The sequence below is a fragment of the Alosa alosa genome, chromosome 19, assembly GCF_017589495.1.
Source record: "Alosa alosa isolate M-15738 ecotype Scorff River chromosome 19, AALO_Geno_1.1, whole genome shotgun sequence".
Classification (NCBI taxonomy): Eukaryota; Metazoa; Chordata; class Actinopteri; order Clupeiformes; family Clupeidae; genus Alosa; species Alosa alosa.
In genome coordinates, this window is record NC_063207.1 from 16,854,061 (window position 1) to 16,878,227 (window position 24,167).

Here is a 24,167-nt window from a genome sequence, read left to right on the forward strand (position 1 = left end):
TCCCACTCTCCAACATGTTCTTCAATAGCTTGTGGAGTTCAGGGTACATGCTGGGTGGCACAGGCTGGTATCGTTCTTGGCTAGGATATTGTATGACCCCCGTCCGCCCAAAATCTTCCTTGTGCTGGGCAAATGCCACTCCCCACCGGTCCATCAGGGCTGTTGTTCTCTGTTGTTGGTCAGCAGTCAGTCCCTCACCTGAAATCGAGATAATCGAAGAGGAGTCAGTTTGAGTGGTACTGATACTGCTTATCATGACCGCTACTGTCCCAGCACCTTTGGAGTGCAGCTACAGCACCCGTTGAGCCTGGACATCCTCTGCTGACACTTCTTGAAGTCCCGCAATGGTGGTCCTTGGAGCAGTCTCTAGAGGATAGGGATGGAGATTACACAGACGAATGGGGACATATCCCCTCTAGGGATCAATGCCCTCCCCACATTCCACACTTGCTGAGGTAGTGGTTTGACCAGCAAGGAAGGAGAACCCTCACTTGCCCATCTCCACACTAGTATTTCAGACTCATAACAGCATCCAACTTTGGGAGCTTAACATTTCCTTGGAACGGTGGCGTGGGTCCCATGCTGGCTTGACGGCAAATTGCATGCCTTGCCCCACTCTCGGTCTGCCCTAGGTGGAAATTGGCCTAGGATGGCTGCTTCTCCAGGGTAGAGACCCTGCAAAAGTTCTTGCCAGCAGTCAGCTATATATTATATTGAACAAATGAACAACTGGATGCCTCAATTTTCTTCAGATGAACAAAGACAAACTGAAGTAATTATATTTGGTAAAAAGGAGGAAAGACTTATGGTTGCCACTCTCCTTGACACAAAAGGGTTGAAAGCAAAGGATACTGTTAAAAATCTTGGTGTATTAATTGACAGTGATGAAAGCAATGACTAAAGCAATAAAAAACAATGACTTAATCAGTTTTTTACCACCTCAAAACTATTGTCAAACTTAGAGGGCTGATGTCAAAACATGATTTAGAAAAACTCATTCATGCATTTATCTTCAGCAGGGTTAATTACTGCAATGGGCTTTTCACAGGCCTTCCAAAAAAGACTATCAAACAGCTTCAGGTGGTACAAAATGCAGCAGCAAGGGTTTTCACAAAAACTAAAAGAACTGACCACATTACTCCAATTCTTAAGTCCCTGTACTGGCTTCCAGTAATTTACAAAAATGACTTTAAAGCACTACTGCTTGTTTATAAGTCAGTAAATGGAACAGGACCTAAATACTGTACCTATCAGACATGCTTCAGCAGTACACACCTTCTCGACCTCTCAGGTCTCAGAAGAAAAACCTCTTAGTAAAACCTGATGTTAGAACTAAACATTGTGAAGCAGCTTTTAGCCGCTATACGGTTCAGCTCCGGAACCAACTTTTGGATGACATCAAAAAGGCCCCAACAAGGCCCCAACTGTACCCAGTTTTAAATCTAGACTTAAGACCAAACTGTTCACAGATGCCTTTTGCCAACTGCACTGAGTTATAAATTCTGAATATGCCTTTAAATTATTCTACCTTGTGTCTTTTATTTTGTCACACCATTTGGGCCTGATTACCCTTTGGGGCATGTGTCAGACACAGGGGAGAAAAATGCCTCTGCAGGCAATTGGATAGACCTACAACCAATCAGAGCAACAAAATATGTTAATCCTGTTGAGAGAACAGCACAGACATCATTCTTCTTGACAAATGCCTTAATCACTGTAATTCTTTTTGTCTTTTAAAGTTATTGCACTGCCAATACCTTGTAGAACAGACGAGACAGCAAAATCTAAAAATCTCGCTTCGCCGGCCATCCAATATTGTTTTCCAGCCCTTTCCGTTGTGTAGAGTAATCTCAGGATTTTCTGAATATTTTAATTATATGTAGGCTACTATAGATGATTATGTTCCCAAATTATTTGCAATTTTACATGAGGAGCATTCTGAAATTGTTCCATTTTTTTGTCCACACAGTTTTCCAGCCTTATTGCCCCCAACTTTTTTGAGACATGTTGCTGTTATCAATTTGAAAATAATCTTATATTTTTCATAAAATAGTAGAATACCTCAATGTGATCATTTAACATGTTGTCCATGTTCTATTATCAAATAAATATGTGTTTGGTTGATTTGCAGATCATCACAATCTGTCTGAAGTGGGCTGCCAAATCATGGGCAAAATGCATAGATTTTATAATGAAACATTTTTTTCATTAATGGCAAAAAAGTAATATGTAAAAGCATAATCGTTTCATGATAGTTTTTCCTTAAGAACTTCAAATATGTTTCATCTCTATAGCGATATATGAAACTTAAAATGCTACTTCTTTAGTTGATGGTCAGACTCTGATCCATGTACGCCTGTTTGCTACATTATGAATGTGAGGTTAATCTGTAAATACATTTTATGTACCTTTCTTTAGGGAAGCAAATACATTTGTACAAAGAAAATGTTTGTAGGCTACTCACCCTTTATAGCCTGGCTCATTCATGAGTTGGCAATAGGAACAAACCTCCAGCAGAGGGTGACACGTCCACATAAAACACAATTACAGGGGCGAGAGTCACAAGGTGATGTTGACTTTCATAACAACCATGAAAAAGTATTCATCATGTCATTTTCACAGGAGTGTTCCAGAATTATGGAATGTTACTGACACTAATGATAGTATTATTATTACTGAGAATGCCATTCAGCATTGCATATTCAACATAATTTGGTTTAAACTCAAACTCTTAAATGGGACTAACATTTCATTTATTTTATTTTCAGCAGTAGGTCACTTGCCTTTAAGGAAAAACACCAACAGACAAGCTGGTCAAATGCAGGTATTTTTTATTTTATTGAGTATTGGTTTGAGGACATTAGCACCAAAAGGCACTGATCAGACTTCATTATTTGAAACAAAAGCTTTGTCACAAAAGGGTCAGACAAAATGAAAAAATCAGAGAAGGGCTACAGGAGAGCGAGAGAGAGTACATTAAAGAAATAATTTCACTTTTTCTTCCAGAAGGGACTTCCTTTCACAGAAAGGACGGTGAACGCTTGGTGCAGAGACACACGCTACCTCTCTGTCACACACACATCCACACACTCATTCTTACTGAATCCATATACAACAATGTGTACAGGTCAACACACAAATCACAGACAACATGTTTTTTTTTCTGTACACACAGATCCAGACTGTTAAGTCTATGGCTTTACGCCTAGCATTGATGAAAGAACAAGTAATATTACTTTTATAGTCTCCTTTGTCATTTCTGGAAAGTCAGCAACAGCAAAAAATGCTCAGCCGGACCTGAAACGGATGTGAGCCAGGCCCGCACCAGTCGTGCTTTCAGAGGTTTGTTACAAGTACAATATAGCTACTACTACCACAATAATAGTAAGCAACAAATCCAACAAACACTTTTTCCCTTGGTTGAACTGCCCAAAATAGACCAACGAAAAAACAACAAAGATGGCCACACAACCTTCTCTGGTTAGAAATGCAACGATTCCCATGTGAATGTTAAACACTCTTCACGCTTTGTGTTCGACTAGTGGTGGTTAAGAGTTCATGCAGGCTTTCTCCACCATGCTGTGGCAGGTGGTACCACATGGGTTGGTGTGGTGCAGTCCATACCAGCATCTTATTGCTGCGTTAGTGCGCATGAAGATGGGTGGATGATCAAATGCTGCCAAGCGACGGCATCACATCCCAACCAACTCAACTAGTTTTGGGGCAAGAAAAGCTTTCCCTCTCTCTCTTCTTCCCCTTCTCTCCATCTCCTCAAGAGCAGAACTTAAGAGGTAACCTTTATCTTTGTTTTTGGGAAAAGAACGTTAATGTGGTGTGTGTGTGTGTGGGACAGAGTGAATATGAAGGCTCTCAGTTACTCTTAAAACATTCCACTCCTCTAGCCTCTTCGGAGAAGTATTCTACAGAGAACTCTCAGAAGGAAGAATCCGTAAGATTCTGCATATGCCTACAGTCAGGGCCACTAAGCACTGACTGGGTTCCTTGTACCTTTATGGATTTCTCTGTGAGGACAAGTTCAGAAATCTTTGTTTCTACGTGAGTAAACAGGCATGGTGTATAATGTTCCTCTGGACCAACTGATCTGTCGATCTTTATGATGAATAGTTTTTACAAACGGTGCATTTACTTGTCAGTACCAAAAATCATATCAATGATAGAAATAAACGGGACAACTGAAACCTGAAAATCAAGACCACATATCATACTGCAACATTAATGAAAATGTTGATTTTGAGTATAGTGATCCAACATTTTGCTTCGAAATAACATGTAGATATAAATTCTGACTTTTTGAACAGTTGTGTTTGTGTGTTTCTGAAAACCAACTACTGTGGGTCAGCAAAACTGAAATTATGTTATGAGTTTAACACTGTCATCCAGGAGCCACATCCCCAGACCTAAGTACCACTATCCTGAGGAAACAAAAAGAGCTGTACTGAGAGCTGGTGTGTGTGTGTGTGTTCCGTGTTCTTTTTCCGGAAACCTCAGTGTGTCATTTGAACTTCTAAAGGATGCAGATCTGATGATGCTACAAAACAGAAATGTTGTTACAGATGGTGAGTGAAAACTTCCACAATTATATTGCGTAATACTGGGTGCATGTAAGCAAGCAAGCACACGCGCATACACACGCACACACACACACACACACACACAAAGCCACAGACACTTCTCTTATCTGGGAAATCAATCTTTATGCAAAAATACTTCAATATGATGGCCTCAATTAAAAACAGGTGTTCTCTGAAGAAGAAAAAAAAAAACTAACAAGCTTAGTCACCTTTGAGAAAAGAGTGCTCTGAGTGAAATAACTGAATGAGTGGAGAAAAAAAAAACAAGGTAAAGAGTAAGAAAAGTAAGAAGAGAGAGAGAGATAAAGAGAAAGAAAGAAAGAAAAGAAAGAAAGAGAGGTTATGGATTTGAAAAGTCTCAGTCTCCAGGCTTTGTCAACATTTCTCCATTTTGTGGAATTCACTTGGCTCATCAACAGCCAAACAAGTATCAACACATCCCGCCTCTGGGACAGACAGACACACACACACACACACACACACACACCCATCCAGTCAGGCAGCAATGGGACCTAACTAGGGTTGCAAAATTCCAGGAATTTTCAAAGTTGGAAACTTTCCATGGGAATTAACGAGAATATACAGAAATAAACGGGAATTAATGGGAATAAACTGGGAATTTTTAATATGGCAAGTTAGTCTATAACAGGGAACTTAAATGTAGTGGACAAAACCCCATCTTGCAGCTTAATATTAGGTAAAACAACCTGATTTAATGCAATTTCAGTCAAATTTCTACCCTGCATAATCCCATGCAATCCCATAGGCTACTAGACATAAAGCCTATGGTGATTCATGTGCATGGGGCTAATTCTGAAAATGTCATCTCATGTGGGAATAACTGGTGTGAAACCTTTGGTGATTCCCAGTTATGGGCTTTGTCGTCACTTTGTCCTCATTCAAATGGGTGTACGTCATTTTGCATGAACTGTAATGGGACGATTAATCTGTCTAATTAAGCTTGACAACTTATATATAACTTACATAATCTATAAGGTTTGGTTGGGGTGGTATGTTGTCATTGTATTTTTATTTGTTTTACCATTTTCTGGGATTCTAACTGAACAAACTGAGTGTCAGTCAATGTTCCAACCAATTGGATTTTGTTGTTAAGTGGCATGGTGTATCTTGGGCTGTTCAGTGGTTTCTGTGTTGCTATCTTAGCACGCTAGTAAACCATAGGCAGAGAATGGGATTCCTGCTAGCATGGTAGCTAGCGTTGTATGCTAAGCTAAGCAAAAATACGAACAAACAAATCATATTGCTTATTGCGAAACAAAATGTTAATGTCTGTATATGAAACAGTAGGAATTACCAAAAATTCCCAGTTAATTCGCATACATTTCCATTAATTCCCATAATTTCCTTTAATTCCATGAAAGTTTCCAATTTGGAATATTTCCAAAATTCCCCAGCTTCCCCCACCAAATTTACCGGAAATTTTCCGCCACTTTGCAACCCTAGACCTAACATGTGTGTCACACACTCCTACTCAAACCCAATCACCTTTCAACCAGGAGAGGCTGGGAATGACATCACTCTCTGGAATCCATTGATCTACTCTCAGTGGAGTTCTCTACGACTGTCTGTATGGTGTGTGTGTGGACCATACAGAGGGGTCACGAAAAGGAGCATGAATCTCATATTGCTGCCTTAAGTTAAATGAAATGGCTTACAAGCAGTGAGAGAGAGAGAGAGAGAGAATAAGTGTGTGAGATTGTCAAGGCGTATTAATGGTCACAGGACCTGCATAGCATTTTCAAAGGCACTAGAGGCTTGGTTATGGCAGTCTGCTGTCAGGATGGGGCTGGGTGGGGGTGGGAGTTAGTGGGGGTGACGTTGGGTGGGATGGGGTTGTTGGCACTACACACATCCTGGAACAGTCAGAAGTGGACATAGCTTCTACCATCCACCCACTGCCCCCTTCTTCTTAGCAATCATTTCATAAGGTCCAATTACAAGTCTTTTTCCAAATCCCAGTTGACCAACAAAGATGTCCGTTCCTCAGCGCTGCAAGAGGAGTTACCCGAAATCCATCCAATCTCATTGGCGGTACCGTTACTGTGGTTACGTGACAGTTATTTCATTGGTGAGCCATTGTGTATCATTCTGTCAGCTCAAATCCCAAGGATCTCACTGAAGACAGTCTTTGGTTCATAGCTCATACAAATTCATTTCTCATTTGTATGTGTGTGATGTTCATGATTCTTGGCACTTAATACAGATGCAAAATGTACTTGATATAAGAGGAAAGGATACATGTAGGGATTAACTCTCCCTCTTGCTTGCTTTCTCTCTCTCTCTCTCTCTCTCTCTCTCTCACACACACACACACACCTTTTTCTCATCATAAGTTCATGCTTTTTTAAAGATGCAGTTTTTCATATATAGAATTCATATATAATCCATAATATGAAATTGATACTGATGGGAAAATTCCCATTATTTCCCTTGCGACTCCTTTTTCAAAGCAATTCCCATTCCTAGACTTCCAGCTCTGTGGATCTACAACCAATCCCGGCGCAGATTGATTACCAGCTCTACCACGCTCCAAAGACTACGACCTCAATCACGTCTTTGGAGTGTAGATTTCTGATCTGATTCCTCCAGAGATGACGGGAGTGTGTGGCTGTGATGCGGGAGTGTGTGGCTGTGATGCGGGGGGGGGTTGGGGGGCATGTTGACGACACACGATAGAACACAGGTGAATGCGTGTATGAGTTTGTCAAGGAGTTAGCGACAGGAATCTCTGTGTGTGTGTGTGTGTGTGTGTGTGTGTGAGTGAGTCCATTCCGCTCCTCCTCCATCTCCACTGCAGTCACTCACACCACAAACTCGGGCACTTCGTCCGTGGTCAGGTCCAGGGAGAAGTACTTATTGGTGCGCTTGATGGGGAAGGCCGACGGGTCGGTGCGGATGCCGGCACACTGCTCCGCCAGGCCCTGGTAGCCCGTAGCGACGGCGTCCAGCTCCTGGGCGCAGCCGAAAGTGTAGCTGTGGGCGGTGTCCTGGCACAGATCTGCCCACTCCGAGACGCTGCGCTGGTAGAGCCGCACATCATCCAGCGATTGGCTGTGGCGGTCAGTGGAGCCCTGCCCCTTCTTGCACACAACCGTCTGACAGACAGGAGAGGGGGAGAATACAGAAGATGAAAAGAGAGAGAGAAAGAAAGAGTGAAAGAATGTGGGGGGAGAGAAAAAAGGCTTTAGGGTTTATTTTCATGACCATGATCACTTATTATGACCACCACACTAGCGAAACACAGATAAACACACACAGATAAACACACACACACACTCACAAGCGAACACACACAGAGAAGCACACATATACACAAAAACAAACACACTATGCACACACTCATTTACATAACAAAACACAAAAGTAGCAAGATGGAGAAAAATTGTGTTATTTATTTTTGCGGAGAGAATGTGCAGGACTGAGCGGCAGGTCATATTTTGTACCGCTTTGCGGTAGATCTAGTTTTACAACAATTTGCATGTTCCATTTCGATTGCACTGGCATGCTCTACCACTTGTCAATCAGGATTATCAAGTCATATAATCAAAATGTCTGGGCCTTAGGGTGGGTGTGGGTGTGTGTGTGTGTTACCTGTGGTAGGGACTCAATGCTCTGTCCCCTCATCTTCACCACCGTCTCTGAGGAGCTGGAGGTTGAGGAGCTCACATCCTTCACCACAAGACCTGCCATGATGAACAACAAACAAACAAACAGCAACGTGAGCCACAAACAACAACAGTCAAGTGAATCATCTGTGTCCATGAGTGGACATGTAAGTGTCTCCTGTGTGTGTGTGTGTGTACCTGAGAATCCATTGGTCTGGCTGGAGGTGAGCATGTCCTCAGTGATGTGGATGCACAGGTCCTGGTTGAGCTCCAGTGCCAGCTCATGCAGCTCCTCATAGTCCTTAGGGTCATCCACCAGCATCTCAATCTCTGCAGCCACAAACATCACAACATTCACAACCAACCATCAATCAATCAAACAATCAATGTACATTCAATGTGTGTCTAATGTTCTGTGTGTGTAACTCCCATCAACAACCAGGTATGTGTGTGTTTGTGTGTGTGTTTCTCGTCCTCACCATCATCGTCATCATCATCCAGCACCCGGTCCTTGCCGGCGCCTCTCGCCGGACGTGTGCGTGCTAGCGTGGCTGTTGGTGGACGAGCTGCCTGTGCGCAGCGGGGGCCGTGGCGGCCCGTGGGGGACGCGGAAACTGCCCATGTCCACGCCGGACGTGTGCGAGCTGCCGTGGCTGGCGGTGGAGTGGCGCGAGAGGCTTTGTGGCGCGACACGCTGCCCATGCTGCTGCCGCTGGCACGCGAGCGACCGTCCAGCTGGTCCATGTCCAGCTCCAGCGCGTCGCTGATGTACGACTCGCGGTACTGCTTCTTCTCTGGAGACGGGAGAAACCGACGGGAGAGGTTAAATCATACTCTCTCTCTCTCTCTCTCTCTCTCTCTCTCACACACACACACAAACAATAATTCACTCCTCAAGTACACAATATATGATACAGCTTTTATTATATAAAAATAGATGAGTAGGTTTGAATACATACCACCACCAGACCCCCGTGAATATATAATATCATATAATATATAATCTTTCCCACTTATCAACACCACTTACATAAACATTATGTTGGGCGTCACATGACATAAGCCATTACATGGTCAGTCTTTCATCAAACACAAAATATCAAAGGCTGCCTCTTTTCTGAAGAGTGAAATCAACCCTTTCCTCCTCTTCGTTTCTCACAAACACATTCCCATGTCACCACATGGACCAACATACAGCATAGTGCTTCTCAGCACATTTTCTTTGACCTCAGCATGCCGATGGTAGCACCTACTATTTATAGCATACATTCACCTAACTCAGCACCACACACACAAACACTCATCACACATTCAACTTCCTAAATGCAAAAAACTGCAAACACACACAAAAAGTTGCAAATACATCCAATCACACATAATAATTATAGTTGTGCTTACAGACTGCACACATATATAAACTTACTAACAATTTACACACACACACACACACACAGGTGTGCTGTACCTTCATTCTCCTCCAGGCGGCGGACCTGCTTGAGTACCGCTGCAGGTTCATGTAGAGGCGGTGGCTGTTGCTAAGCAACTGGAGGAGGTGGCGCGAGCGCATGGGGCAACCCGTGTAGTAGATGAGCTTCCGTGCAGACGGCAGACCATCCGGCAGAATCTCAAACTTTTTCCCCTGAGAAAGAGAGAGAGAGACAGACACGGAGAGAGGGACGGGGGACAGAGAGAGTGAGAGAGGACTCCTTTATGGAACCACCGTCTAACCTTCTCACATATAGACACGTTAGAACTACCATCCAACGAGGTTTATACCATTCTATGAATAGAAAATCAACAGAAGGATGGTGAAAAAAGAGAGACAATACACTTTGAATAAAAACACTCTTCTACATCAAGTCGGATAAAAACACTCAGTGATTCTCACTCAGGCTATAGCCACTAACACCTTACACATCAACACCATACCCCAACAAAGCTCATCAAAGCTCCCCTAAAGGCCTATTCACACCAAGAACGATACGATAACTACAACCATAACAATAAAAGCGTTCACACTGAACAACGATAAACAAAATCTCTCCTTGTGTTAATGAATGTGACGGTTAAAATTCGATGGGTTCTGATTGGCTATTAGCTTTTTATCATTCTGAAAATCGCCCTGAAAGTGATCCCCAACGATATCGTTCTTCATGTCGTTATTGTTATAGTGTATGTGTGAACGTCATCATTTATATTAATAAGAACAATATTTATTTATAGTTATAATTATCGTTATCATTATCGCTCTTGGTGTGAATGGGCCTTAAGACACTATACTTTTTCAAAGGCTGGGACATTTGTCCATTGGCTTCTAACGAGCACGTTCTACTGCAGTGCATATTTTAACCAAACTCCTACACAGACAATGAGAGAGATGGAGGGATAGAGTGAGATCAAGAGGAAGATAGATGAGGAGAGAGAGATGGAGAATATGAGAAAAGGAGGGAGAGAGATGGAGAAAGGGATGAAAGAGAGGGAGAGCGATGGAGATGGTGAGCGATTAGAAGACAGGATGGCGTGAGTGTGAGGGATGAGAGAGCAGACAGGTTAAGTAGGGGAGGGGGAAGTCCACGTCAGCACACCGAGCCTGAGAGACATGAGAGAGCCTGAGAGAGCCGCGTGGCTGGACATCATTAACTCCAGACATCAGTACACTACACATGGAGAGGGTATATGTAGCCCGCAGGCTCTGAACACGGCCTCCTCCATACAGACGAATGTCCCACATCTAAAAATAAAAGAGTATAACACACACACACACACACACACACTGCAGTTGTATTTACCCTGTTCACACACATGCACTCTCTCACTCACTCACTCACACATACACACATGCCTAGACACACACACTGCACCAAGGTAAGCTGTCATTTTAAAGCTCATTGGTAGCTGTGCTGGCAGTTTATAGACAGCTTTAAGAGATTTTGTGTGTTTGTCGTCAGCAGAAACATTATTTCCCTCTGCTGGTGTAAGTCATCCTGCTGAGATGAACACACACACACACACACATGCATGCACACACACACCTGTGCTATACTCAGCACAATGAATAGAACGCACAGCTGGTTTTCACAGACAGTTTGTTTACCCTTTCCTAAACTGATGCCACAAACACACACACACACACACACACACACTAACTCCTCCTTTATGTTTTCCTGATTATTCCAGAGAGACAAGGAGCACTAGTTCAAGCCTGACCTAAGTTCTTCTAAAAACAGCACAAACATCTCAACAACCATAGCCAACATCTCATATGTACAAAGCGCTGCAGCATGTTTAATCAGGTATGGTATGTACTAAACCACATCCACATCCAAATGACCCATAACAACCGCTTCAGCCTGAGAGACTACTGGCTCTGCTGCTTCCATCAGAGACCAACCCACCTGTACAACCCAAACAACAGTCACATCAGACGCACACACACGCCACGAGAACTTTGGCCATCACAACATCTGGAGTTCATGAGCAGATTACTCCTCCCTAGGCTCTTTGGCACGTGTGTCAACATGTGGATGGCCATGTGTGTGTGTGTGTGTGTGTTTACGTTTTCTTGGCTAGGGACACTCTTCCCAAATCCCTGATTAGTTTTACAGTAATGAGATAAATCAGCTGTCATCCAACAACAACATTTCCACAACAAAACACCAGCCTCGCACACATCAACCAAAAATCGCATATGCATGCACACAATCAGGCAGACACACCCCCCACACACACACACACACACACATCTTGTATTACCATAAACAGCTTATAAAAGTATAACTATGCACAGCCTAACCCCTTTGGAAACACAGAGCAGGAATATAGCAGACAGAGGAAGGCAAGAAACATTAGGAAGCTCATGAGTGTTCCGTCACTCACCACAAACACCAGCTTGCCAACATTGGTCCAGGGGAAGTCGTACAAAAGTTGTCGCACTGAACCCACATTCTGTTTAGACAAACACATACACACACAGAGAGAGACATGGTGAAACAATTAACTAATGACTTTATATCTTCTAAATGATCATACAAAAGCTTAAAACAGGCTGCAAAATAACATAACATAACATAACAAAAGCTCAAAACAGGCTGCAAAACATAACAAAAGTTCTAGCTAAAAATATCTGTCTCAACATGCCAGTTATGAAGGCCTCTAGCATGCGCAAGAACATGCACACACACACACACACGCACACAAATAAATTACCTGAAATATCTGGATTCCACGCAATGTCAGCCCTAAAGTGAGAGAGGCCTCAACTTCTTTTTTATCCTGAGAAGGAGTGAGAGAAAGAGAGAGAGAGAATAAAGTGATATGGAAATAAATGAATAAGTCATAGGGCTGTATTTTGGGCTCCAGCGCATGGCGTAAAGCTCGTTATTCACCCGCGCAAAGCTTAATTCAATATTTTGCACGATTATTTTTTAAACATTGCGACCAGGGGTGTGGCAATTAACAACCTAGGGAGGGGCCTGGCGCGTTGTCTAAAAATCGCTATCATACACCACCTAAACCTGGTCAGAAGTCAATGGCGCATTGTTCATATGCTATTTTAAGAGCGCATGTCAACAGTCATATTGGCAGGTGCACACACCATCCTTCTATCATTCATGAACGCACACCAGCGCAAGTCCATGCAAAGCATTACAAATTGCACGATTACAATGGGAAACATAATTAGAATAAAGATATTACGAAATACTGTACATCTCATGATGAGTAGTTATTCACCATCATTTGCAAATTGGTAATGACGGTTAAAAGTGATAAGGGGAGAGGCGAGAGACACGTATGGAGCACAGCTGAAGACGCACTGTCACGAGATATAAGCAACTCCTCTGCAGGATATATGTTGTTTTATTCAGTCATTTGAGCAATATTAGGGTAAGTGTTGCTTTTTCCAGCCTATGTTTTCGATGGCAACCCATTGTCAGTCAATAGTGAAAGTAACTGCATATAACTGTCTTCGTTGACTGACACCTTGGTGAAGTTAGTTTCACTTTGCCAATGAGTTCAAATAATAGATGAGTGCAAATGCGTGAAGGCTATGCTAGGTTTTAGTAATGCATGGTTTAAGAATTACTATTTCATACGGTCTCACAAGCAGCCTCCTTCAAATGCGCCGTTGCATTTATTTGACATATCGCGCTTTGCGCCGTTAAAGGGAATGCCAGATGTCATTCTCATTGGTTTAAAATGATGTTACGCCCCAAACATAGATAGATAGATAGATAGATACTTTATTGATCCCCAGGGGAAATTCAAGTACACACCCATATGACTGATTAAAAAACCTAGGAACACCTTGTTGCGCCATGCGCTCCACTTTTGATAACGAAACCCCTCCCAATGTGAACTGGACATCCTACTAAATTTGAAGACTTTTGACGAGTGACAATGCACTATAGAATGTCATGATAGGGCCCATAAGTAAAAAGCAGATAACCTCATACTGCAATGCTAGACATTTCTCAACACACACACACACACACCTTGTAGAGTCTGTAATAGTGCACGGTGACGTCGTCCAGCTGGGCGGACTCTTTGATGTATTTGAGGTGGGCTTCTGAGGCGGTAAGGGCGTACTGGTCTTTATGCATGTTAGGGATGTGCCTTAGGATGTACTCACGGCCACGCTTAGCAATCACCTGCAACACAGAGGAACAGGTTTAATGTGTCTGTCTGTGTGTGTCTGTGTGTGTGTGTGTGTGGTCAACCTATTAGTGTGATGAACATGTTATGGCTTGTAGTAAATAAGACAGGGTTCCCACTCTAAGTCAAATGTTAAATTCCATGACTGTTCCCTGACTTTCCCTGACAAAAAAATGAATGTCTTGCTATATAATGAATGGTACAATATACCGACCAAATATTTGAAAGCGGCCACGTAGCGATCGAGAACCTTTTACTTTTTTAGAGCGGGAGATGAATAAATGGGCATTGAATAAACAAAGTTGGATTAACCACAACTATTCAAACAAGTAATAAAGCTAATAACCAGACAAACACCAATTCTGTGAAAATATATTTATATATTTGGCCTACTGGTTAGTGCTTCGGACTTGTAACCGGAGGGTTGCCGGTTCGAACCCCGACCAGTAGGCACGGCTGAAGTGCCCTTGAGCAAGGCACCAAACCCCTCACTGCTCCCCGAGCGCCGCTGTTGTTGCAGGCAGCTCACTGCGCCGGGATTAGTGTGTGCTTCACCTAACTGTGTGTTCACTGTGTCCTGAGTGTGTTTCACTAATTCACGGATTGGGATAAAGAGAGACCAAATTTCCCTTACGGGATCAAAAGAGTATATATACTTAAATTAATGTATTTTGGCAAGTACATTTTAAACTGCTACAATAGAATTCCCTGATAATCCATGACTGGAATAGACTTTCCAAAACCCTGGTAAGACATACTTTCAGTGCATGTGTGTATGTTGATGTGTGTGAACAAAGTGTCTGTGAATATACTGAAGGCTTGACTTCACTACAGTGCCCACAAAAAGGTCACCCCTACATAGGTTGTGTGTGTGTGTGTGTGTGTGTGTGTGTGTGTGTGTGTGTGTAACGGCTGTATTTTTTCTTACCGCTTTCACACCTTTTACAGGTAAAGAAAAAGCTTGCACACACAGAGGTTAAAGTGGCTAAAAGCGCTGTAATGCATATGCCAGACCAGTCGATGGCGCCATGACGGCCGTGCAGAGGCTTCACATTTATCTTCCATAGAAGATAACCGTTCGTTATTGTTAAAGCAGTCGCATGAAATAAGGAGACCACAGATGCTTCGGTTTTCAATTCAACTGTTAAACTAATAAAGTTCATTTTCAAGGTATGTGACTGCTATTTGGAACTTGAAATGCTTTTACATTTTGCATTAGGTCTGGGCGTTAGTCATAGGTTGTAGTAGGCTAATGTTTAACTAAGCTAACGGTGTGCTTCTAACTTAGCCACAAAAGGCTGATACCTTGTGCACATAAATCATGAAAGAAAAAACATTTTAATATGACAAACAAATGGTTTGGTTTGTTCTGACAAGCAGCGTGTCAGGTCAAGTGCTGTGGCTGAGTTGAGGGGTGGGGCTACGTAGTCATAAAATTGCTGGCTTTGCCGTCTACACGGCAAAAGTTAACCGGTGGTTTAAAAAAATTCCACTTCGGAACCCGGTTACAAAAACTATCAGTTACAGCCTCCTAAAATACCAGTGTAGTGTAGACGCAAGGCCTAACCGACAAAATTAATTAATCGGTTTCAAAATAACCACCATTGTGTAGACGGGCCCTAAGTGTGTGAAAACTAAGCATATCATGAAGACATCATTATTCATCATTAGTCTTAAAAATAAACCATCAGACTAATGAATGTCCTGACACTCTTTCACACAAACATCCCCACCCAACACACACACACACACACACACAAACAAAAAACACACACACACTAAATAAAGCAGCTCTCACACACACAAACAGTTAAGGGAATATTTGTCTGTTTACATGAAGTGGTCGGAGTACACAAAGCATTAAGAGGAAGAGAGAGGAAGAGAGAGAGAGAGAGAAAGAGAGAGAGACTGACACACAGAGAGAAAGTGAGCAAGCCAGTTAGAGAGAGAGAGAGAGTTTGAATGATGGCCAATTTGCGATCATCCAAACATTTCCTGCCCCCATCCATGTGGTTTCTTGGTCTCTCTCTTTGTGTGTGTGTGTGTGTGTGTGTGTGTGTGTGTGTGTGTGTGTGTGTGTCTGGAGAGGAAGGAGGCTAATGACTGAGGTGGGGTAGCTAAATGTGCTGGAATGGGGGTGACGGGACAGAAGTGCTGAGGCCCTCACCTCCCACTTATAGAGGAAAAGTGACACATTCTCCTTCTCCATTCTCTATCTCTCTCTCTCTCTCTCTCTCTCTCATACACACACACACGTGTGTGTGTGTGTGTGTGCTACTTAGAGTGGCTAAAATAAACCTGCTGTCCCACTTCCAAAAATCCCCCCTTGCCTTCCGGAGCAAGGAGAGTCCAGGAGTGTCTAAGTTTGATTAATGAATGTCTGCACACACACACACACACACACACACTGCTCGACTTAAAAAAAAAATCTGGGATTTCTCTTCTGAATTGTTCAGGTTAGAATAACAAAACAGATCATTCAAGGACAAAACGGCAATTTTTAGCTGCTTATCTGCACTATAATACATCACAGCACATGTTAAATGTGCTTATTTGTATGTATTTATTGGTTGTATACTTCTTGTGTAAGGGTGTGTGTGTGTGTGTGTGTGTGTATGTGTGTGTGTGAGTGAGAGAGTTTGTGCTTATGCAGAAGCTCCACTCACCCATGGTGGAAAGTAGGCTTCCGGCTCAAAGTATTTGCCAAAGTGCTTGTTGCGCTTGAAGTTGCCCAGGTCTGCCTGCAGGGCAAAGGCAGCCAGCAGGAAGTAGGCCTCCTCTCTCTGGATGCACTGAGACTGCAGCACCTGCTTCCTCAGGTGCCAGTAGTAGTAGTGTCGCGCCGAGCGATCACTGCGGGAGAAAGGGAGGGAGAGAGGAGGTAAAAAAGAAATGAGACAGAGGAAGAGTGAGAGAGGTACGAACATGGGGAGAATCGGTTAATTTGAGCATTGTGGCTGTTTGTACCCTCAATTCAGGCACAAACACACAGCTCTGTGTGTGTGTGTGTGTGTGATCACCTGATCAGTCGCCCATTCTCCACATAATACTGGGCTCTGAAGTGGACGATCATTGGAGGTCCAAACTGGTCGATACCCTGAAGCAAAAACACACATCATTAGCCATCATAAAAACATCACATATAAGGGTAATGTGTCTATATTTAATATAAAACATCATATATAAGGGTGGTGTGTCTATATTTAATATAAAACATCACGTATAAGGGTAATGTGTCTATATTTAATATAAAACATCATATATAAGGGTGGTGTGTCTATATTTAATATAAAACATCACGTATAAGGGTGGTGTGTCTATATTTAATTGTGTCCATATTTTTGTACTACCTTGCTGGCCTCTTTCCGCCACTCTTTGGGACAGTACTTGGACAGCTTCTGGCCAAGCTCCATATAGATGTGCTCATTGTCTGTGAACACACACACACACACACACACAGTTAGCAGTGCTTCAGTTATGATAGGTGTGTATTGGAGCAGTGTGGAGCGTCCTCCCCACCAGCTCAACTGGTTTCAACACCCTAGCCTCCAGCCAGTAGGATGCTTGGCTTCATCAGACACTATCATGCAACTACATAGCACAAGTGTCAATGTCACCCACACATAAGTACACATAAAACACACACACACACACACACACACACAGGAACAGAAGGGCACATGCTATTCTAAAACACACAGCCTATTTGGAGAGGGGACAGGACGGACAATATGGCAGGTCGCTATGCCTAAATGTGTGAGTGTGTATGTATGTGTGTGTGTTTATTTAGTGATTTCATGCATACTGCTCAGGCAGTCCTGGAATGCCTGTCCCTCCGACCCTCTGACTCCAGCACACATGCAAACACACACACACACACACACACACTTATATCTTCGCTCACTCTTTGACCTTCTCTCTCTCTCTCACACATACATACACACACACACCTAAGTATAAACACATGTGTGTAACTTACTCTGGATGACACTGAGTCCAAACAGGTGGCAGTCCTTGAGTCTCAGCAGATCACACACCTGAACAAGGAGTTCTTGACACAGAGTCTTAACCTGCTTAAATAATCACAACAAATATTCCACGGGTCAACACCACAGGCGTCAGCATCCATCTGCATAATTTATTCAGGATTCTCGGGTCACGATTCAATTCTATCATGATTCTGCCATTCTTAAATCATGAATTCTCTGTCCTTTGAACAACTAATAACAATCATAAAGTCATTAACATAAAGCCATTAGATCTGGATTCATTACAAGATGCTTTACTACTTGTGTGTGTGTTTCGTATTCACACTTCTTGTGACACTCACACTGACGATGACGTTGAGCGTGTCGTCGTTAGGGAGGAACACACACACACAGCGGCGGTCTTGCATGGTTTTGTTGTTATGGAAGCCGCGCTTGCTCATCTTTGGGTGCCTGGCCCCCCCCTGGGAAAAATCACGGCGGCCGCGCTCCCAGCACGTGGCCCCCCCTCCCTCCTCACCGCCGCTGGACCTTTACACGGCTGGACACACCTGGTCCCCTCCGATACACTCCCCACGGGTGCTCACACACACACACACACACACACACACACACACACACACACACGGGCAGCTCAGAGGTGGCTTAGCGCCACGGCAAAGGGTACGTGGACACAGCTGATGTGGGCATGGGGGGAGAGTGAAGTTGGAAGAAGCTTGCTCAAACTGTTGAGAGAGAGAGAGAGAGAGAGAATTAGTCTGTTTAGTTTCCCAAAATTTTCATTATTACAGTCAACTTGTAACATGCACACAGCAATTATTATTTAGCGGGTGTGTGTTCATATGGGGGACTTCAAAGGGCTTGTTTCCAGAGATCCAATTTAACAAAAACAATGTTCTACTCAGTGCTTACGGCAGTAAGCTTAACTGGAACACAGTGATAGGGCTCTAGCTCTATCAGGTGCATCGCATCAGCAATACCTTATAGTGCGTGCACACCAGGAACAGCAATTCACAATTCAACATCACAATACAGCATTTCTAAGCAGGCCTTTTGTAGGCTTTACAGATGTAAGTGTGTGTGTGTGTGTGTGTGTAAAGATAAGACCTGAGTAACCCCAAGTTCAGCATGTGTCCAGGCTAATAAACTCATATGTACATTCATACAAACATATATAAACTCATACACACAAACATAAACACATATCCTTAAGCGCACCATTGGTGTCTGATGAGGCTCATAGATGTGGGAGGTATGTAGGCTAGCAAACTGAAGAACAACTGAACAGTATCTGTAAGTGCAACTCAAAACAGAGTGGGTCAGCGAAACAAAGATGGAGAAAGCAGACAGAGTCAGTAGACAGTAAAGGACATAGCTCTAATGGGTGTGTGTCTGAATGTATTTCTGTGTGTGTGAGAGAGTGTGTGTGTGTGTGTGTGGGTCTCTAATACAAAGAAAGCTCAGAGATGCAGCAGGACTGAGGTCACTAGTTGAGAATTCCCCAGTTTCCAGTGGGATAACCGAGCGAACACACACACACACACACACACACAGAATTACAGTCACACACACACAAAAAAAAACACAGACACTCCTTAACATCAGCATGTCACTCCACTCTAAAACCTAAACTCCTAGCTTTTGTGCCTGTGTTTTGGTTTGTGTATACTAGTGTGTGTATTTATGTGTGTGTGTGTGTGTGTGTGTGTGTTCTGCATACCAACAGAAACGTCTGTAAGACAGCTGTTTCTACTGTCCTTTTTTGTGGCACTCCTCGTGCAATTGAGCTAGTCCCACAACCCCCCCCCCCTTACCCAAAACACACACACACACACACACACACACACACAGATGTTAAAGGTTTTCAGCATCACACACAAAGAAGGAATGCAAGGGGAAACTTGAATCAGAGCAACAACAACATGTGCAGTGCTCTGTGTGTGTGTGTGTATGATGTAAGAGCTGTGGATCTGTTTTGCTGTGCTGTGGTTCTCTATCAGCTTAATGCAGTTAAATCAATCCCATTACCATCAGAGCTGTCACACACAGGCACACAGGCACGTGTGCACGCGCGCGCGCGCACACCACACACACACACACACACACACACACACACACACACACCTTGTGTCATATGGACAGATGAATTATTTCCTATGAATTGCAGAGTGCTAATTCTATTAAACATCGAAATGCATACCATAATCCAATTGAATGTGTGTGAGAGAGAGAGAAAGAAAGAAAGAAAGAGAGCGTGAGATATCCTTTCACTGTATCGTTGACTTCAATTTCACCTCCTTAGCAAAGCTCTGGAATCACACCGCTAATCTCTCTTTCTTTTTCTCTCTCCATCTTATCCACTCCACATCTTCCTCCATCTTCAGATGATGCTAGTTAGTTAGCGGGCTCTTTCACTCAGCATTTGAATCACATGAAGACACCTGCTAGTAGCTTTCGCTGCACTGTGGGAACAAGGCAGGGGGAAATGACACTTTGACTCTAAAACACACTTGGTGCGTGCATGCGTGCTTGCGCGCGCGTGTGTGTGTGTGTGTGCCATCATCTGACAATATCTATCCATACTGCTCTGTATACAGCTATAGCATCCACCCCAACAGGTGTCATTCCAGGGATGTCTTCCTAAGGGGTTTCCACAGCAACATGACTCCATGCATGACGGGACACTGAAGAATGGCTTCCTTACAAATGGCAGGGTGTGATTCACACACACACAAACACTGCAGTAATGGGTATACTGGTGTGCTGAGGCATGTCTAATGGCTCTACACCTTTTCAGCAGTGATGACCTCTAAAACACACACACACACACACACACACACACACACACAAAAAATGCAAAGTCCAAATATATAACTCCATGGTTTCAGTGTGTCATGTCTGGAATGGACCTAAACAAGGTGTGAGTAAGCTATTAGTAAGACATTACTGACACAACATACCCCACACACACGCACACACACGCCAAGACATTTATTTCAATGTCATTTCAGTGTGGGTGAGTGATGTGTGTGAGAGAGAGAGAGAAGATGAAGAGAGGGAGAAAGAAATGAACACAAGCTCTACATCCAGAGCTAGAGCCACTTCCTTCCATTCAGCACACACTTTGCACACACACACGCAGGCTTTGCACACACACGCACACACACACACACACACACACACACACACGCTTTGCACACACACGCACACACCAGCAGCAGCAGCAGGCTCCCTCACACTCCTAAGGCTCCTGACTACGTGGCAGTCCCGACCACAGCACAAAAAGAGCAAGAGAGAGAGAGAGAATGGATGAGTACGGTCCAGAAAGCCTTTTTCCCCTCCGCCATCCCCTCCCCATTCCCTCGCTCCATTCACGTCAGAAGGGTGGGGTGCACATATGGTGGGAACACAAGACTGTAGTTAGGAATCACAGAGGGGTGGAAAATATACTACCAGGCAGAGGAAGAGAAAAGGAAAGGGGCATGTAGAGAATGATAGAGGGGAGAGGTAAAAAGTGATGGAAGAGAAAAAGGGAGCGAGCGAGAGAAAGAGAGAGAAACAGAGGAAAGAGAGAGAGAGAAAGAGAGAGAGGGAGAGATCAGCAGTAGAGAGCAGGCTTACAGCGGCCATGGAAAAAAGTGCTGCAGTCAGGAGAATTCCACTCAAACATCTGCTTCTCATTCCAACAATGAGGGCCTTTGATTCAGGACATACACACACACACACACACACACATGCACATCCGTGCATGCACACATACACACACACACACAGAAACACACTGCCTCCACATCTCACTCAACTAGCACTATGTCGACTCAAATTCATACAGTGAATCTTCCTGACAATTTTCTAGTTTCTAAAGTCAGAACTATTGGAGTGTGTGATGTGCATCCGTATGTGTGTGTGTGTGTGTGTGTGTGTGTGTGTGTGATGTGCATCCATGTGTGTGTGTGTGTGTGTGTGTGTGTGTGTGTGTGTCCTTTTCATAACTTGTACATTTTGTCTATAATACAGTATATGTAATGAAACAGAAGCTCACATGCATAAAACACACACACACACACAAACAAACAAGCACACAACAGCAACCACAGAGTTATTTAAAAGTCGTACGCCGGTTTCAAACAGATTTACGTACACAGCTGCCTTTTATCTGTTATGAGGACAACCACAAAGTAACAGATACCAACGGTTGAGTGATTGTGGCTCTACCCTAAGGCCTGCCTACAATAAAGCAGCCCTGCACTTACTGCTCCCCTGGGACGAAAAAAAAATGGCCGGTGCCTAGACCACCTGCATCACAGAGACTGAAGACCGAGACATTGGCCATCTTAGCTAAATTGACCTCATTTGTGCTCTGCGCTCTAGGCCCTCTGTCCACCACCAAAGTATAATTGAAGTGTTGTTGAGCCGAGCTTTCAACCAAGTTTCAAAGAGACACAACAGACCCAAGTCGAGATGACCACAGAGTTCACAGCGTCCGTCTCGCTACTGTGACATGTGGCATGCTTGAGCATGTGCGTCAGTTTAGGATCACTCTCCGGGCCGCACAGATCACAGGTGACACACAACAGCGAGAAACCTGAGTCAAACAACAACAATAACATCCACCTCTGACAGGTCTGAGGTTTTGGCTCACAGAGAATGTATGTGTCATTTTACACCCGCAATGACATTAACCGAAGTAGACAGATATCCCAAATGTTTCCGTATCCAAGAGCACAGCACATGTGTTTGCTTTTGGGTTTGTTTGTAATAATGGTCCGCCTCGCTGAGAGGTGGTGGTAAGACGATCTGTTTATTCATGAATGACAACACTGTATGGGGCATGCAACAATTCCCTCCAATCACGCAATCCCGTACTGTTTCAAACATATACATATGAAACGTGTGTGTGTCTGTGTCTCTCAATAATATGTGATAAAGCCTTACCAATACCAGCTGGGAATTCAGAGCTAAATTGCCACGTTAACCTGCTGACCTCAGCTCTCAGAGGTCAAGGGTGACTGGGGTCACTGGATGGACCTGATGCCCTATTCAGAAAGCCTGTGATGATAAAGAGGCTCCTGGCCCTTACACAGAGAGTCTCTCTCTCTCACACTCACACACTCTCACACTCTCACAGCTTTGGTATTTTGTTTAACTTTGGCAATATTTTCACACACTCACAGATAGATACCGGTATATATATATATACATATATACTTTATTGATCCCTAGGGGAAATTCAAGGATGTATGTAGGAATGTAAACACTTCCTTCGATTTATTCAACTGCCAACTGCAAATAGGTATGAATTATCCCCCCCCTGTCTACCAACACCATCAGCAAGAAACTCTGCCATCATTTAAACTACCATTTGCACGGCTATCAAATCTCCCTGATGCTGCATGCAGCATGGGAGGTAGAGCGCTATCGCTGGCTAGCTCTCACTAACCTCGTGGCCGTGCCAAACCCCCGGCTGCTTGATGTAACTGTTATTCAACGCTTATTTGGAAAAAGTAAACGCAGTAATGAGATCAGTGCCGCTGAAAAAGACAGCTCATTTCAGATCAGATTGCGGTCAGGAGGTGGGACTGCCACAGCATGGTTGTCTCACATAGTTCTCTCTTAAAGACACTGGATGCGGTGGAGGATTCCTAACATTTCAAAATGCTCATTTAGGGAAAATGCAGACTGGATGTGTTCAGCTGTGACTGAGTCAGTGCTAATGATTTGACTCTCGGTGCTAGGATTGGACGGTGGAGTCTTGCTTAAGGTGTTCAAAACGCAAGAAAGCAACTACAACATTACTGATAATCAAAATGTCATTCATAAACAGAAAGAGAGAAAGAGAGAGAGAGAGAGAGTATGTATGTGTGTGTGTGTGTGTGTGTGTGTGTGTGTGTGTGTGTGTGTGTGTGTGTATGTGTGTGTGTGTGTGTGTGTGTGTGTATGTGTATGTGTGTGTGTGTGTCTGCGCATGCCCACACCTCTCTTAATCTGCTACTGAAAAGTGTGTGAATTCCTATCAATATGCACAAGTGCGCACACACACACACGCACACACACACACACACACACACACCTTAACACGCAGACAAATTACACATTTTAAGGTGATCAACATCTGCATTCTCCAACTGTGAAATCAAGTGGCCTCTTATCATAACACAAAAAGGGACCTGTGGCTACATGACTGTTACCAGAGCACAGAAATGAAATCCTCTAAATCCCTGAACAACCACTCACATTCACCTAAATGTCAGCTACAACTTGTAACAGGACACTGGCCTTTGCAGGTACCCAACACCACTTTCTCGGGAGTT

The 24,167-nt window shown here is 43.6% G+C and overlaps 1 protein-coding gene across 1 annotated transcript in view; it reads right to left on the bottom strand.

Annotated features, from left to right (window-relative positions):
- Positions 1–5,940: 5,940 nt before the first annotated feature.
- The window catches only part of frmd6 (FERM domain containing 6), a 29,597-nt gene continuing 11,370 nt past the window's right edge, over positions 5,941–24,167 (bottom strand). Inside the window, 16 exon segments of the mRNA XM_048228853.1 lie at positions 5,941–7,708; positions 8,205–8,296; positions 8,417–8,548; positions 8,698–8,744; positions 8,746–8,896; positions 8,899–9,012; positions 9,684–9,722; positions 9,725–9,857; positions 12,095–12,163; positions 12,425–12,490; positions 13,711–13,866; positions 16,537–16,723; positions 16,891–16,967; positions 17,221–17,300; positions 17,850–17,940; positions 18,201–18,581. Of these exon segments, the coding sequence (XP_048084810.1) occupies positions 7,415–7,708; positions 8,205–8,296; positions 8,417–8,548; positions 8,698–8,744; positions 8,746–8,896; positions 8,899–9,012; positions 9,684–9,722; positions 9,725–9,857; positions 12,095–12,163; positions 12,425–12,490; positions 13,711–13,866; positions 16,537–16,723; positions 16,891–16,967; positions 17,221–17,300; positions 17,850–17,940; positions 18,201–18,299 (1,827 nt within the window). The 5' untranslated portion in view covers positions 18,300–18,581 and the 3' untranslated portion in view covers positions 5,941–7,414.